Consider the following 17,299-nt stretch of genomic DNA (forward strand, 5'->3'; position numbering starts at 1 on the left):
CAACCTTGCGCTGATGAGATTTGATCTGCCAAAATGCTGGCAGCCAGTGATCAGCAGAAATAGCCTGAAGTACTGCATTCTAACCACTATGCTACCACTCAATCTTATATATAGGGTTATTTGTGAATATTTATGATTAGAATACTGTAAGCATATGGTAGTAAATATGCTTAGTTCAAAAGAACAGTCCTGATTATTTGGGATTGTTAATAATCCATTCACTTGGAAGACAGCTCCTTTGAATCAAGTGAATTGTGTTATAATTGTTAAAATAATACAGAGAATTAGGGATTATTTATATATCACAGCACGCACTGGTTTAAGCAGAATGATCTTTCTGAGGGCAATTCTAGCAACTCTCAAGAAAAGTATTTGACATTTGAAATTCCATCAGACAACTAAATTGTCTGTGGCATAAATCTTATTAACAACAATCTGTTAGCCAATTATGCAAGAGTGGGGAGAGGTAATTGGTTAAGAACTAGTCTGAGTTTTTTTGTAGGTTTGAGGAAAAATAAGGACCAAACTGAGTATGTATTAACTGGAAAATTTCAGCTTTGCTGGAATTTTTCAAAAAAATAAAATAAGTACCTTAACTGCTAAGATTAAGGTGCTCATTTGCTTTTAAGAATGGTATATCATGGGGAGTCCTAGTCTAAAAGACCCCCAACGGCCCATTCAATGCTATGATTCTGAATTTTAAAAAAAGATTAAAAGGGGGATTCTGAGGTTTAGAAAAGGCTATGGGGGCCACTTGGAGGCTGTGTGTAGTCTGCAGACATCTTTTGGTAATGAATTTGGGCTGGATGGCACAAACAAATAGGCATTCTTATATATAAATCTAATTGCAATTAAATAGAGCTCATATTATTGTCATGTATTTAATCATCCTCCTTTCTGTTGCATTATAAATCTCATTAATGTAACAAATTTGGGTGCAATTCATGAATCCCTTTTGTAAGGTCCCTCATGGCTTAAAACTTCAGTGCAGAATCCACTTCCTAATAGAAAAGCATTCTGTCTTGATCCAGAATTTGCACTGTTCTAAATTTTCATCCCATGGATACTTTATTATAAGATAAAGGTTCCCCTCGCACATATGTGCTAGTTGTTCCCGATTCAAGGGCCGTGCTGATCTCCGTTTCAAAGCTGAAGAACCAGTGCTGTCCGAAGACATCTCTGGTCATGTGGCCAGCGTGACTAAACACCAAAGGCGCACGTAACACTGTTACCTTCCCACCAAAGGTAGTTCCTATTATTCTACTTGCATTTTTACAAGCTTTTGAGCTGCTAGGTTGGTAGAAGCTGGCACAAGTAACGGGAGCTCACTCCATTACGTGGCGCTAGGGATTCAAACCGCCAAACTGCAGACATTTCTAATCTACAAGTCACTGAACCTTGCTAGAAAAAAAAAACTGGTATGACTCTCCCCCCCTTTTAATACAATAGAAACCCCACTAGCAGTTGGAAAGTCTCTCTCTCTCTCTCTCTCTCACACACACACACACACACACACACACACACAACGTTTAACATCAACCTTCTCTTTCTTACTGAAACTTCAGTTTCCTATTCAACTCATTTCTATGCAGTTTTATTGGAGATTATAAATTTACTGAGAAATTATTCCAGAATGAATGCAGTGGGGTTTCCTCTCACAGAACGACCTCGAAATACTCCATTGGGCCCACCTCCCGGTGAATAAAGGGCCCGTAGTCTAAGCAGGTAGCATCATTTCTGCCCCCCCTCCCCCTCCCCCCATAACCGACTTCCTAACCAACCATGCATGGCCTGCAGCGCTGGACCTCCAGCGCACGGGCGTTTCTAAAGGAAGGAGGCGGGGCTTAGGCCTCTTGCGCCGCCCCTAATTAAATCGAGCACGAAGGAAGTAAAGCGTCTCCTGGTTTCTACGCCGCCAGCCGGTGCCGGCTTTTTCAGACCTCCCGAGTTCATGGCTCCTGCGTCGCGGATCGCCGACCTTAAGCAAGCGGGCAACGAACAGTTCCGCAATGGGCAATACGGCCAGGCGGCTGCGCTCTACGGCCGAGCTCTGGAATTGCTGGAAGCGGCAGGTACTGGCGAGAAGCGCGAAGCCCCTGCAAGGCCTCGCTCGGTTGTCCGGGGCGGGAAGTCCGGGACGAGAGACCTCGGGTTAGGACTCTGAGGCAGTCGCCTCATTGCCTCTCTTAGAATCCCTTCGATGGGCATTGAAAGGGTGTTTTGATTTTTTTAACCTTCAGCCATCGGGTCGATACCGGCTTGTTCCCCAAGTCTTGACTCCATTTACTTCTTTCGTGTTGTAAATGAGTTGTAAGATGGGGTGGGAGCGTCCGGCTGAGCTTCAAAGCCACAGCCGGTGGAGGAGGTTGGGGAGGAGGGGGTGTGTGTGGATGGGGGGGACATTATTTACGTTTACATTCCACATTTAATTTGCAAAATCACGAAAGGCCTTTACGGATTCTCTCAATATCTCCTGGGTAATGACTTCACCCATTTCATAGGTGGGTGAAACTGAGGAGGAGAGATTCCCTGGCAGAGATGAGATTTGAATCTGTTGAAACAGCGATTGGGTAGTAAAATGTATGGGCCACACACTGTTAAGAGACAAGCAGTAGCTTAGAAAGACACACAATTCAGAATTGAGTTTGGCCTGGGCTTATGAGAGTAATGCTATATTTCAAAACAAGTTCCTAGATGAATTCCAATTGATATCAATGCACATTCTCTTTGGGCTTAAGTTCTGCCCAGACATTTGTTTTTTTTTAAATAAATCATGTTAGTGACTAATATTTTAGATTATAGAACTAGAACCAAGCTTGGGGATTCTGAAGTGTAAATGCACAAAACAAACCAACAAGGATGTTTGTGTAAATGCACAAACAAAACCAACAATCACAAATGCAGACAGCCAGAATATTTTAAACAGTACCTGATGGCAGAATATAAAAACTCCATCCCATTAGCTGGCTTTGAGCTGTTCTGGGCTTTTCTTTTTTTTTACCAGCTTCTTGGGTAGATAAGAGGTACTTTATGGTCCTCTGGATTAAAATGGAACAGCATTCTTTCTCTTGCTACATATTCTTGGAATTGCAGCCCGTGGAGTACATAGACCAAATGTGGCAGATTGTGGTGGACATGCAAGAAGAACTTTAGGTCTTCATAATTTCCTGGTCTTAAGTTACTGGGAGCCTCTGAGGCCCCTTTCATAATAAGCTTTAGACTTATTATGTCAGCAAAGCTATCTGCTTCAGTCACAATGAGAGATTTTTGGCCACTAGCAGAAATGAAAGTTATGTGTAGAGTCAGAAGTTGGATAGCTCTAGTGAAGCACTTTCTGTTTCTTTTCCTTTCTACTGCCCGAGCCTCAGAGCTTTAATAGGAGCAATTCATTTTTAAGTATTTTCTGATTATTTCTGTCCCCTGTGTTCCTTATGGACTCTAAGGTGAGGAACAGAAACTTATCTAATTACCTTGTAGCATCAGCCTTATCACCCTTCCACTTACGCAGTTGTAGCCCATGGCCTTTCCTAAACACAAGAGATAGTGAGTGAGTGACCTTCTAAATAGAAAGCAACATTCTGGAATGATAGAACATAGTGAAAGCCCTAAGATATGCAGCAGATAAATGAAAGAAATTAGAGAAGACTTAAAAGGCCTTTTGTAACATAAAGACCATTTTTAAGGAGCATGTCTTTATGTCTTATAAAATGCTATTAATGTATATTCTGAGAAAGAATTTTAAATAATAAATAGTTGTAACATAGTTGTTTGAAAATATCATATAAAATTAATTAAAGTATTTCCATAATTTGCTTAGATATATGATATTTTCTTTAATCATGTATGAATAATGGATACAAAGGTTTACATGCTACCTATTAAAAATAAGGTAAAAAGTTGCTACCTCTGCCTCTTTCCTTGAATAAATTCTATTTTAAATTGTATACTGTACAAGCATTATTTAGGGACCCAGTGTATATAAAACAGCAAAGGTAACGTAAGAGAACTTCATTTTTGAATGTGTATATTTATATTTTTTGATATTTGTATTCAATTATAAGGACATTTACAGACCATATTGATTATTTAGCCATGTTGATTGGAATATTCAATAGTGCTTTGAAAGGCAGTATATAAGACTGAGTAGTGTTGAATTTCATATCAAGTGAAACCATTGATCCATAGAGTTTAGTAATACGATTCGAGATGCTGGTATATCTAAATGCATGTAAACTACATTTAAATGATCCTTACAAAAATTATATATACATACATACATACATACATACATACATACATACATACATACAAATATATACATACATACATACGTACACAGACACACACACTCACATTTATGTATGTGTATGTATGTATGTATGTATATACATGTACATATACATCATATACATATGCATATACATATACATATACATCATATACATATACATACACATACATATATATATATATATATGAATATATGAATGAATGAATGAATTTAGGTCAGTCATAGGTCAGCTAGGGTGAACCAATTCAATTTCCAAATTAAAAGACATTACTGATTACTGGAGTTATTTCACAATTAACACAAGATAAAATGTAATATATTAATGATAATATATAGGTGAAACTCGAAAAAAATAGAATATTGTGCAAAAGTTCATTTATTTCAGTAATGCAACTTAAAAGGTGAAACTAAAATATGAGATAAACATTACATGCAAAGCAAGATAGTTCAAGCCGTGACTTGTCATAATTGTGATGATTATGGCTTACAGCTCATGAAACCCCCAAATCCACAATCTCAGAAATTTAGAATATTACATGCAATCAATAAAACAAGAATTGTACATAGAACAATATTGGACCTCTGGAAAGTATAAGCATGTATATGTACTTAGTACTTGGTTGGGCCCCTTTTGTAGCAATTACTGCCTCAATGCGGCGTGGCATGGAAGCTATCAGCCTGTGGCACTGCTGAGGTGTTATGGAAGACCAGGATGCTTCAATAGCGGCCTTCAGCTCTTCTGCATTGTTCGGTCTCATGTCTCTCATCTTTCTCTTGGCAATGCCCCATAGATTCTCTATGGGGTTCAGGTCAGGCGAGTTTGCTGGCCAATCAAGCACAGTAATCCCATGGTCATTGAACCAGGTTTTGGTGCTTTTGGCAGTGTGGGCAGGTGCCAAGTGTTGCTGGAAAATGAAGTCAGCATCCCCATAAAGTTCATCTGCAGATGGAAGCAAGAAGTGCTCCAAAATCTCCTGATAGACGGCTGCGTTGAGGGAGGCAGGGCTGACGTCGTTACAACACGACATGCAATCTTGGTGCTCCAGGATTGCTGTTGATATCTCTGCTGCTGGACAGTCCTTTTTGTACCTAAACTGTCCCGAAGAGACGGTGATATAGAAGGGCATGTCCTGTGGATCTCAGGGGCATCGCAAAGCCCCTGATTGATCCAGGAGAAGCTCTTTCCTCTGGCTACAAGAGAAGCAGCCATTGAAGCTGCACAAGGTTGGGACAGACCCCTGAAATGGAAGCAGAGCAGGAGAGAGAGTGTGTCGAAATTGGTGTGGTGGTTCTTGATGCACTGACTCCAGCCTCAGTCCACTTCTTGTGAAAGTCCCCAACACTTTTAAATGGCCTCTCCAGGCTGCGGTCATCCCTGCTGCTTGTGTACCTTTTTCTTCCACACTTTTCCCTTCCACATAACTTTCTATTAATGTGCTTTGATACAGCACTTTGGGAACATCCAACTTCTTTTGCAATTACCTTTTGAGGCTTTCCATCCTTATGGAGGGTGTCAATGATGGTTTTCTGCACAACTGTCAGGTCAGCAGTCTTTCCCATGATTGTGATTCCTATTGAACCAGACTGAGAGACCATTTAAAGGCTCAGGAACCCTTTGCAGGTGTTAGGGCTTAATTAGCTGATTAGAGTAGGACACTTTGAGCCTAGAATATTGCACCTTTTCATGATATTCTAATTTTCTGAGATTTGGAGTTTTCATGAGCTGTAAACCATAATCATCACAATTATGACAAGTCAGGGCTTGAACTATCTTGCTTTGCATGTAATGAGTCTATATCATATATTATTTTCACCTTTTAAGTTGCATTACTGAAATAAATGAACTTTTGCACGATAGTCTAATTTTTTGAATTTCACCTGTATAATGTGATAGAGAAAATTTTATTACTTATAAGCCACACATTTCGCTTGATTTTTCCCCAGTTGTGACTTAAGGCTAAGTAGAAATTAGTGGACTCGGAAGTTTTATGTAGACAGCAAAAGGTATCTCAAAAAGAGAAGTCAACTGTACCTTTTCATAAACAAATGCTGTTCTATACTTAGGGTATGTTTGTTATATTTTAATACTTGTCTTTATACATAGGGGATGTGAATACAGAAGAAAAAAGTGTTCTCTATTCCAACCGTGCTGCTTGTTATTTGAAAGATGGAAACTGTAGTCTTTGCATTAAGGATTGTTCTGCGTAAGTAGCTGCTCTCAAAAGAAGAATGAATGCATACAGCCCTGTGTTTTTTTTACTTCTTGGCTATTTAGCAGTTGAAGTTTTTCATAGTCTAGTTGGGATTGCGAAATAAAGAAAGTAACTAATGCTGCTTGTTCAAGACATTGAAAAATTCTCTCCCATTAAGTGACAAACAGTAGGAAAAGTAGGAGAGATTTAAAAAGTGGCTTGCCATGCGTCCTTAAGATAGCAGCAGCCATCTTAACTGCTGACGTGGAGTTAGCACTACACCTCTTAGGTCTGGGAAATGTAAATATTTTAAAAATTGGAATGTCATATTTGTTATTTAGGTACCATCAAGTTGAAAATCATCCCTGGTGATTATCTAGACAAATGCTTCACCTGTCTGTGCAGCTGATTCAGTTGAACAGATTTGGCATTCCAATTATTTGATAGGTGATTCAGAAGAAGAAAAATAAAGTTAATATTATTAAATAAATATTATTCAACATTAGTAAAGATGATAAACAGATATTTCTGAGGTGGGGAGATTTGTAACAGAGTAGGTCTTCTTATATCGCAAGCACAATATTTATATATCATACATATTTTTATTTTCTCATATACTTTGGAAACATTTGTGAGAGATAAGCTCTATAGAAATATTTTATACTCTTCAATCAAATGCTTAAAGCTGTTTGGATAATTCAGCCAAATTTCAAATATTAAATTAGGTGAATTTAAATATTATTTGTATTGATGGTACTTCTATGTATATAATATTTCCGGAAATTAAATATGAATATTAACTTTTCTGCTCCCATGAATTGTTTTCTCCTCTGCTGATTAGCGCTCTGGATCTGGTCCCTTTTGGAATTAAACCTTTGTTGAGGCGGGCAGCAGCCTATGAAGCCCTTGAGCGATACAGTTTAGCTTATGTGGACTACAAAACTGTATTACAGATTGATTGCACTGTACAGGCTGCACATGATGGAGTCAATAGGTAATCCCTTTCTTTGTATCTAATGAGTATACAAAAGTGATTGAATGATTTGCCAATCTGATGCCGTTGATATGAATGGGACTGTACTCCTACAGTCTGTGACTCTAGTCTAGCCCACAGTGGCTGGGAGTCATGGGATATGACATTCAAAATATTTAGCATGAAACTGCGTGGTTATATTATAGATTTCTCTAGCCTCACTTAGGTAAGAAGTACATGCTATGTATAGAGATGTGTAAAATGTTCTGTAATATTTTGGAACATTTATTTGTATAATTATTTGGTTTATATTCTGTCCTCCAGGAAGTCAAGATGGCACACATTACTCTCCCTTCACCAATTTTCCCCCTAGCACACATGAGCTAGAATCCTGTCAGTATTAAGGTTCTTGTCAACAGGGAGGCCGTCAGATGTGGAGGATAGGCATAGTATAAAGTAAACCAGCTTTTTTCTTGGGAATACTGTATTGAATTAAACATTCTAGAAATGGCCATAACTATTATTCCATAATTATTAATCAGTTTGTTTTAAGTGACTGCCATTAAATGGCTATTACATTATGTGACCAATAAATGTTTCTAAACTTATCAACCAAAATCTTTCTTGGTTTATTTTCTGACAAGAGACATACATTTGTTTACCAAATAACATTTAAAAAAAGATATTGAGGCAGGTAACACACATTATAATAAGCTTATATATAGTTTTCTTCATTTAGAATGACAAAGGCTTTATTGGAAAAAGATGGTCTTCAATGGCGCCAGAAGTTACCCCCCATCCCAACTGTTCCTGTTTCTGCTCAGAGAAGGTGGGAGCCGCCTACTGGAAGCCAGGAAGATACTCCAAGAGCCAAAGCAAGTAATTCTGTTCCTGCAACAAACCAAGGTCAGTAGCCTTCTTATCTACTAAGTGGTAAGTGACTAAAGCATCTTTAGCTCATACGTATATACTTTTCTAAAATATATTGTCAAACAGTCAACTTTCATTTTTGTTGTGTCATGTTTCCAAGTGTAACCACAAATGCATTTTGGAATGCTGTGAGTGGAGAAAGAGAGCATCTTTTTGGGTAGAAAATAACTGATAAAAACATGTACAAAAATTGCTATCTGCACATATCACATCAATAAATAAGCATGTGGTTATTTGTGTTCCTGTTCTGCTAAATAGTAGGAAATATGGTTTTTTTAACAGAATAAATAGAGAGGCATTCTATATGAATTGATTTTAGAAAGAAGAGTGCAAAATCTACTATTCCATGCAGCACAAGCATTTTCTACTTCAGATAATTAATTAATTTCAAGTAACTGGAAAAACATTGGGCTTGTTGATATTTGAAGTATCATATTTTATAGCACCATGGTTAATTCCTGAATTCTTAAGTACTGTCATTCAAAGTCCCAAGCATTCAGGACTGGATTTTCATTCCTGATATTTTTTCTTATAATATATTATATATTGCATAATAATAAATATGCAGTGAAATCTTTTCATTTTAGAGTGAGTTTACTGTTTTTTTTCTTGAATATGAATTCTAGTGCCTAACGCTGCCTTAAGTGAACGAGCAAATATGCTGAAACTAGAAGGAAATGAATTTGTGAAAAAGCACAACTATAAGAAAGCTATTGAAAAATATACAGAGAGCATAAAACTCCACAAGATGGAATGCACAACTTACACTAACAGGTAATGCTTATGTAATCAAATGAAAAGTAACTTCAATAGGTTGACTGTTAAGTAATCAGATGATGTCACTCGCAGAGTTGACATTACATGTTAAACCGTAATTTGATTAATTGTATGCAATATAATTATTCATAAGTATTATTTTACAAATTAACATTTTGTTCAACTTTAAATAGGTCATAGAAAGGAATTATCCTCAATATATGTATATATTGAGGATAATATGTGTGTATGTATGTATGTATGTATGTATGTATGTATGTATGCATGTATGCATGTATGTATGTATGTATTAGCCAGCACCAGTATGAGCAGCACTCTATGTAACTCTTACATAGTTTGGTGCAATTTTTGGAGTTATACAAGGATGATTGCTGTTTAAATGGTGATACTGGTATTGGTACTCGTACTGGTCTTTGAGATTTACACATCCAGTGATGTAATAAATTCGAGTCTGAACTGAAAAGAAAAATTATGGCCTCAGTAAACTCCATTGAACTTCCACATTACTTTAGATCATTTATTAGAAATAGCAAAACATAATTCAGTTATGTCACTATGATGTGGAACATGAGAATTTGGAACAGCATCTCCAAACCTTATACCCCAAGGACAGAGAAAATGATTTCCTTATATAACAAATATACAGGTAGTCCTCAGGTTACCACTACATTTGGGACCAATATCTCGATTGTTGAGTGAAGAGGTCATTAAGTGAGACACCCATATGACTGCCTTCCAGAATAACCACAATCTCAGCCCTCCTGGTTGTGGTCATTTAGCGTTCTCGCACATTATTATGCATAGAAACAAAGAGCTGCCCGCTGAGTTCAGCGCCCCTCCATGTGTGGAAGCAGACTGCCGGATTGGAGCTCAGATCTTTGGGTTCTGAGCTCTGTCCTGAAGAGTTCAGCATGGAAGGAAAATCTTCCGGTGAGTTGCAGGAACTGAGTTTGGAACTGCCAATGTTTTCTGTACAGGTAGTCCTTAGCTTACATCCATTTTTTTTTTATCATTATGGCAGCACTGAACAAGAGGGAATTACAGTAAGCCCTCAGCCATTGATTGCAGTGCTGGATTTTGCAGCCAGCAACATTCCCTGACTTCCCACAAGCAAAATCAACATGAAAGGGAGTCGGACGTTGTAGTCACGTAACATTGCTTAACAGCAGCAACCAAAACTGCTGTTGCTAAGCAGCGCAATCACCTGTCATCGTGCTTTATCATTGTATCACTTAGCTATGGCAGTTCTGGTCCAAATTGTTATCATAAACCGATGACTGCCTCTTCCATGTGGATGTCTACAATGTTGTGATAGTCTGTCCCCTTAATGCAAACATTTCCAGATGTTCTGGATTGTTTTTCGTATAAGTGTTTACTTTTAAATAAGGACCGAAATCAAACGGCAAATAGCAACATTTTTCAGCTCCATCACATGGAACAAAAAAAAAAAAAAACCCACAGGAAGATGGAAATGCATCTCATCAGTGTACTTTATTGTATTTTATAATATAATGCTTAAATAATCTCCATCTCTTACTTTGCTACTATAATTTGAAGCACTATAATGGATATGTTTGTTGTTTTGAAGCCATTGTAAAGTTGACTGATTGATAGATGTTACAGCTTTGCCTGATATAAGTATGAACCAAAGCACTATATACCGTATTTTTCAGAGTATAAGACGCATCGGAGTATAAGATGTATCACGATTTGAAGAAGCAAATGAAAATTTTTTTTGATCTCCTCAGACCTCCCAAAAATGGCCCATTTTTTGTCAAAGAAAGGGCATGCATAGCCTTTAGGAGGCTTATAGAGTGCTCCTGGGTGCTGGGGGGGAGGGCAACATTAAGCAAAAAGCGGCCCGTTTTTCACTCATTTCTGCCCTCCCCAGCCCCCTGGCGCACTCTGGAAGCCGCCTAAAGGCTATGCACGGCCATTTTGGTGAAAGAGGCGGGGTTTGGGGAGGCAAAAAATGCTGTATACAGTGTATAAGACACTCCCAGCTTTTCAGCCTCTTTTTTGAGAGAAAAAGGTGCGTCTTATACTCCAAAAATGTGGTAGTGTCAGGGACTGGAGACGATTTGATTGTCAGCTTAAAATTATACTAAAGGAAGAACATCTTAGTAATTACTTTGTTCATGGAAAACAACCTGCACGTGTCCTTTCTTCCTTCTGTAGTTCTTTATTTCAGAACAGCATTTTCCTGCTCTACCTACATGGCATAATTTATCTGTCTTTCATATATTGGAAAAACATTTTCCCCATTCTCTTCTGAAGGCAGTTTAGATCCCTAAGTTAAACTGGGCCCTTGAACTGAAAAAGATCAGCCTCCCATTTGCATTATGTAAGAATATTGAATTAGAAAAGCTGCGGACAGTAGTAATAGTCCAATAGATAACAGTTCGCAAAGGGTGTAATGCAGTGGTAAGAATCCTTTTGGTAGAATGCAGTTTCATTTTTATCCTGTGTAGGAATGTGGGAAAATTGCTGGTGATATTTATTTAGTTTATATGCCATCTATCCAAGTAAAACACACACTAGTAAAATAGCTTTGTTTCTAAGTTAACACAAAAAAAGGATTACATAGAATTATGTAGCATAGCAAACAAAATAAAAAGTATATTATAATAAGGGATTATATAGTGCTGTTCTGAGAGCCAGCATGGTAAAAAGTTAAGGTGTGAGAATAGAAATAGGGTAATCCAGTTTCTTGTCCTCCTTTGGGCATGGAAGTTGGCAAAGTGATTCAATCCTAGAAGTTGAAGAACTTCTGCCTATCAACCGGCACTGGATCAACATGGTGGATTACATAGCCACCAATAAAAAAAGACTTCATCGTGTTGTGGCTGATGTTGGATATTGACTTTCAAATTTGGCAACTTTAATGTGTGTGGATAAGGGCTTCCAAAACTCCACACTTCTTAAAATTTACAATTATGAAAAATGCTGGTTTATGATTATGATAACAACAATGAAAACAGGATCAAATATTTCAGTTTTCCATTTCTATTATATTTCCAAACATCTTAGTAATATTTTAGAGATGATGCTGAAAAGTAGATTGAAAGTTCAGAGTTGCTGTGAATAAATGCTACATGGAGGGGCTGCAGTATATTTGTAAAAAAAAAATCTGGAGAACTCTTAGCTATAAAAATTGGATTTGCTGGAATATAGCATTCTTGTCACTTATACGCATGAACAGAAAGAGATACATTGTAGCAATTTTAATAAATCTAGAGCAACTGGTCAGGGTATAATATAACTGCAGTATCCTCAGTTAATAAGTGCATAGCAACAGTAAATATGTAATGGTAGTGAATATACAAATAAATACTGTACTGGTGGTGACAAATAATGCCAAATAATTACATCCATTATAATTTCAGGGATATGGAAACAGATTTGGAGGACAAGCTTTTCAGAAATTGTAGATAATGTTGCAAGATATGTAAAGCCTTTTAACAGGTGCATTGTATAGGAGTATAATTAAAGCCAAACATTTGAAAATACAAATGGAACATTTTGCACCATTAGTCATCAAGAGATGAATCAATACCTTGAATCCTAGATTGTAACCAAATGTTTTTGAAGATATTTATAGGTTATTTTCTATATTTCAGGGCTCTTTGTTACCTGAATCTGAAGCAGTACAAAGAAGCAATTGTGGATTGCTCAGAAGCTCTTAAAATAGATCCTAAGAATGTCAAGGCATTTTACAGACGAGCACAAGCATATAAAGAGCTTAAGGTAAATAATATTTTTTTTAGTTTTAGGTAAATGTGCAGTCAACATAGGACACTTAGATTTATATTAGTCAGTAAGAAAATATATCGATTGGGTTTTCTTAAGATTTTCAGGAGATAATATTCCTTACAATGTAGATCATTTTAACTGCATTTCATTTAAAGACCCATCTTGCATATTTGGAACTATTGGAGCTGCTTATCATATTTTTCTAGGTGTTTTTGTGATTTTTTTCTGCCTGTATGTTAAAAAGACAACTCCAAACAATTATTTCTTTGCTTATAAACAAAGTTTATAAACTCTATGGACAGTACGTTCATGGGCAGGTATTGTCTACACTTAGAACAGTATGGCTGCAACAAAATAAAGTATTTTAATCCCTTAAATATATATTAAAGGTATTTTTCTCAGAATTGTAATTCTTTCTGTTTCTCTAGGATTATAAATCCAGCAAAGCAGATATCAACAGCCTCTTGAAAATTGAATCAGAGAACAGTGCTGCTAAGAAGCTACAACAAGAACTAAGCAAGCTTTTAAAATAAGATAGCTAGAACTTTGTGCTTTTCTGATATGTTTTTGTTTTTTTAAAAAAGATTACAGGGATGCGTTTGCAAAATCCTAGGCCTGCTGATGTTTCTCTGGTTCCTTCCCTTATAAAAAGTGTCCATTCTTCCTCCTGCAGTTCTAAAAATTCTGTGTTATCTCTTGAGATCTGCAAATTATTTAGAGAATTCTAAATAATTCTAGAGAACTGTTTTTAATTAGCACACTATTTGTCCAATGTATTCCTAGTGTGTTTGCAGAGGCAAAACTATTATAGTGGCTGATTGATGAAAGTCTTGGCATAACAAATAGGCAGTAAGACTTTCAAGATCCTGCTTTGCCTTAATTTTTGTGGACTAGCTTTGGTGGAGCATTTTGATCTTCAATGTGTTATTTGGAAATCTAAAAATGCTTTTGTTGTTTACTATAGAATGGCATGTTGTCCTTTCTTCATTCTATCTATACCTTTTAGCAGTTTACCTCTTCAATTCTTAGTAACTTAGCTTAATTTCACTCTCTGAAGTTAAATACATGTTGAAATATGTTATTCTTTTTCCAGAGATACTTTTTTTTCATTTTAACCTTGTTATAAGCTAAAGTTAATGTTATAGTGGAGGAAGGAAAATATGAACAGTTTAGAATGGCCCAATCTCAGGGCTGCTTTTGCACCTGCTTACCATTGCTTATCTACAACCTAGATTCTTGCAAGCCAAAAAAAAAAGAACCCTCAGAATGATAATTCAAAAAACATCTCTGTAGAGAGGATGTTGGTATGTTGTATCTCTCACATTGGCCTTGTTTTAGATGGGTCTCTTGGGCAGCTGTAATTTGGCAACATCTAGATAACTGCATATTTTCCTTTCCTACTATAGAGAAATAGATTGCAGATGAAAAAACACTTTTTGTTAGTATTCAGCCTACTATCCTGATAACTACTTGAGTAGGAGAATTGAATATCCACTTGCTATTTGGTAAAAACGCTACCCAAGATTTACCACTGTGTCACCTTAAAAAATCCTTATATCTTCTTCAGTACCTATACATATATTGCTACTCAAATTATGCTATCTCTTCAGCTTTTCCAAGGTGGGTCTGTAGGGACCCACTTAGAACATTACTACTTCTTGTCTTAGTGAGAGAAGAGTTTTGCCTCTTACTACAGAGTAGACACTTATGCACCAAGCATTTTGAGAAGATCCGTTTTCAATGTACTGTGGAGTATCATTTGTTCCTAGAAATTTTAGCGAGAGGGAAAATTCTTTCCTTGGGCTTTGTTGCAAGGAATAAAGCTTGTTGCTTACAGTATCAAATTACTTTGTTATTTTTAACTTTCAAAATAAACAAGCTGTTATGAATATAAATTCAGAATGATCCAAATCTCTCTCTTTTTTTAGTGTTATAAATACTGGGCATCTCTTCTTTTTGAAGGAAACTTATCCTAATTTCATCCCTACATTATCATTATGTTATTTCATTCCCAAGAAGGAATGGATTTACACCAGGAATGCATGTAGCATCTATACTTGCCAAGCAATACTATCTACTAAAAATAAATGTAAACCCACTAAAATCTCATAATCTGTGGAAGTTTCCAGCTTTGTGGGAGGTGGGATGGGATAGTTGAGCCACCTTTTCTTTGAGATACCATCATCCTAGAAAATTTTCAACCAATCTTCCTCCTCCTTTTTTTTGGAAAGGTGGAGAAATTGATTAGGCTGCAGCTTCAATAGGCCTTGAAGAAAGAAAATTATTGGTTTTAGTATAGCACTGACATAGAATTAATTATCCAGGTGTGGGAATGGTGCATCTATCCTGGCATTTCTTGACTGCCCTTGAATAGCAGGGCATTGTTTAAATAAAAATCAGTATATTAAGGCAAATGGAACATCAGAGGAAAGAGCCATAACTTGTATGGCATAAATACAGCCTACATGAATACCCAATTTCCAGACAGGCTTTAATCTTCCCTCCCTCTTTTGGAGCCAACTGGAACTGGATTACATATGTCCACAAACTAACTGCAGACATCAGCCCAAATGATAATACTAAATGTAATTCCGGTAATATGAATGATGGTGTCATACTAATCAGGGAAATACAAGTTTATATTGGGTTTGGTTTGTGGCATATAGTACGCCATAGGCTGTATGCCATAGGCTGAAAGACCCAGGGCTCTTCATGCTAAAAAGAGCATTATCTTACATATTTATAAAAGCCAAATTTCCTTTTTTGGTCCTCCTCAACTGACAACTCAGACAAGATAACCTTCTAAACCAGCTCCTGGATTAGAAGACTTTGTTTACAGTCACTCATCTGGATTAACAGACCATGCTCTAAATGGGCTTCCTTGAAGGCGACTCAGAAGCTACATGTGATCCAGAATTCAGTAGTTATGGTTGCACCTTACTATACACATATAATACCATCCCTGCATAAGTTGCAGGGATTACTGGTGTATTTCTATTATTCAGAGGGTAGGTTACTGTGTACAAAGCCCCTTAATGGCACAGGGCTAGAATATTTGAAGAATTGCCTATCTCCATTTCTCTGCTCATTCAAGAATATTAGAAAGGTTTGGCATATTCCAGGTTACATCTATTTAACAGTGCCAGCATGAACTATTGTGGTTCCTATTAAATAGAACAGTCTTCTATTTAAGACTGTTCTAAGTCTTAGGAGCAGTTCTTAAAAACACCCAGAAATCCAGATGGTTCCAACACTGCCAGATTTCAAAAAGGCCTTCCCACAGTCGGCAGGTCAGGATGTTCCATGAGCATCAGTCTGTTAATATAGGCAGTCCTCAGATTCAACTGTTCAAAGTTGCAACAGCATGAGTGGTACTTATAACAGGTCCTTGTAGTTCTGGCCACAATGAGTTGCAGTTCTAATGTCAAATTTTCTGTTGTTTCCTGACAGCTTCCACACGCAAAAGTCAGTAGGGAAGCCAGCAGGAAGCAGGCGGCCACAGCCATGTGAGGTCCTCACTTAAGGAGCCATATGGTTGTCACTAAACAATGGCAAAGAGGCCTGCCAAAACTGCCATTGCTAAGCGATGATGGTTGATGATATCACACTTAGCAACAGCAATTTCAGTCCTGGTGAATTTTGATGCGACAGATCTGTGATGATACTTTTCCTCTTGGATTTTTATTATTTATATTCCTTTGCTTATTTCAATGTTGCTAGTGGCCAGAATTACTTGCAAGTGGACAATCATATAAACTGAATAAAATAAATAGAAAAATAAGCATTTGAAGAGTTTTGAATCCACCACAAAACAAAACATTTAGTTGTTGTCTACAGTAAATGTGAAGAGTAGCATCTAAAAAAGGAGACAAAGGCTGGTGAAATGAAGTTTCAGCTATTTTATCAAGTCAACAGTAGGAATAAATAAAATATTTTTACAGGCTCTCAAGCTTAAGGTTAACAAAAAAGAACCAGAATTGAAAACTAAATTTGCAAAAAAACAACATAAGAGAATCATTTTGTTCCAATTTCATCTTCCTACTGCATCATTATCATATATTACCAGGATTACATACGGGAAAAGTTACTATAAATAGCTATTCAGTGCAAAAAAGAAAACAATTCAAATCAGGCTAGATTTTTGCAAGAACAACTAGTTTAAAGAGATATTCACAAAATCTCTGGTAACATGATGGTTTTGTCCTCTTCAGTGTGGATTGTCTGTTTTCATTTTTTCCTGCAACGACACATTTTAGTTTTAATTGGAGAAGCCAAGGCTAATTTCCTTTTTTTTTACAAAATGCTGCCAGTTTTAACAGGTTTTCAAGAGCTTTTTTTTAGCTTCACACCCTCAGCAACAATTTCTTTTTAAATCAATTTTTT

The 17,299-nt window shown here is 36.8% G+C and overlaps 3 protein-coding genes across 3 annotated transcripts in view; 1 reads left to right on the plus strand and 2 right to left on the minus strand.

Moving 5' to 3' along the window:
* The window catches only part of STK4 (serine/threonine kinase 4), a 76,898-nt gene extending 73,700 nt beyond the window's left edge, over positions 1–3,198 (minus strand). The window contains exon 1 of the mRNA XM_087720398.1: positions 2,930–3,198. Coding sequence (XP_087576524.1) covers positions 2,930–2,955 — 26 coding nt within the window. The 5' untranslated portion in view covers positions 2,956–3,198. The remainder of the gene's footprint in view (positions 1–2,929) is intronic.
* Positions 1,865–14,811, plus strand: TOMM34 (translocase of outer mitochondrial membrane 34). Its single transcript, XM_014059994.2, has 7 exons — positions 1,865–2,072; positions 6,396–6,495; positions 7,325–7,477; positions 8,196–8,362; positions 9,013–9,160; positions 12,784–12,910; positions 13,345–14,811. Exons 1-7 carry the CDS (start codon positions 1,952–1,954, stop codon positions 13,447–13,449), a joined length of 921 nt encoding a protein of 306 aa, XP_013915469.1. The 5' UTR covers positions 1,865–1,951; the 3' UTR covers positions 13,450–14,811.
* A 1,984-nt stretch (positions 14,812–16,795) lies between these two features.
* The window catches only part of PABPC1L (poly(A) binding protein cytoplasmic 1 like), a 29,801-nt gene continuing 29,297 nt past the window's right edge, over positions 16,796–17,299 (minus strand). The window contains exon 15 of the mRNA XM_087720399.1: positions 16,796–17,153. The gene's annotated coding sequence lies outside the window, so the exon portion shown is untranslated. The remainder of the gene's footprint in view (positions 17,154–17,299) is intronic.

This window comes from Thamnophis sirtalis, unplaced genomic scaffold (genome assembly GCF_051295495.1).
Source record: "Thamnophis sirtalis isolate CommonGarterSnake01/CBP01778 unplaced genomic scaffold, rThaSir2_p1.2 scaffold_7, whole genome shotgun sequence".
NCBI lineage: Eukaryota > Metazoa > Chordata > Lepidosauria > Squamata > Natricidae > Thamnophis > Thamnophis sirtalis.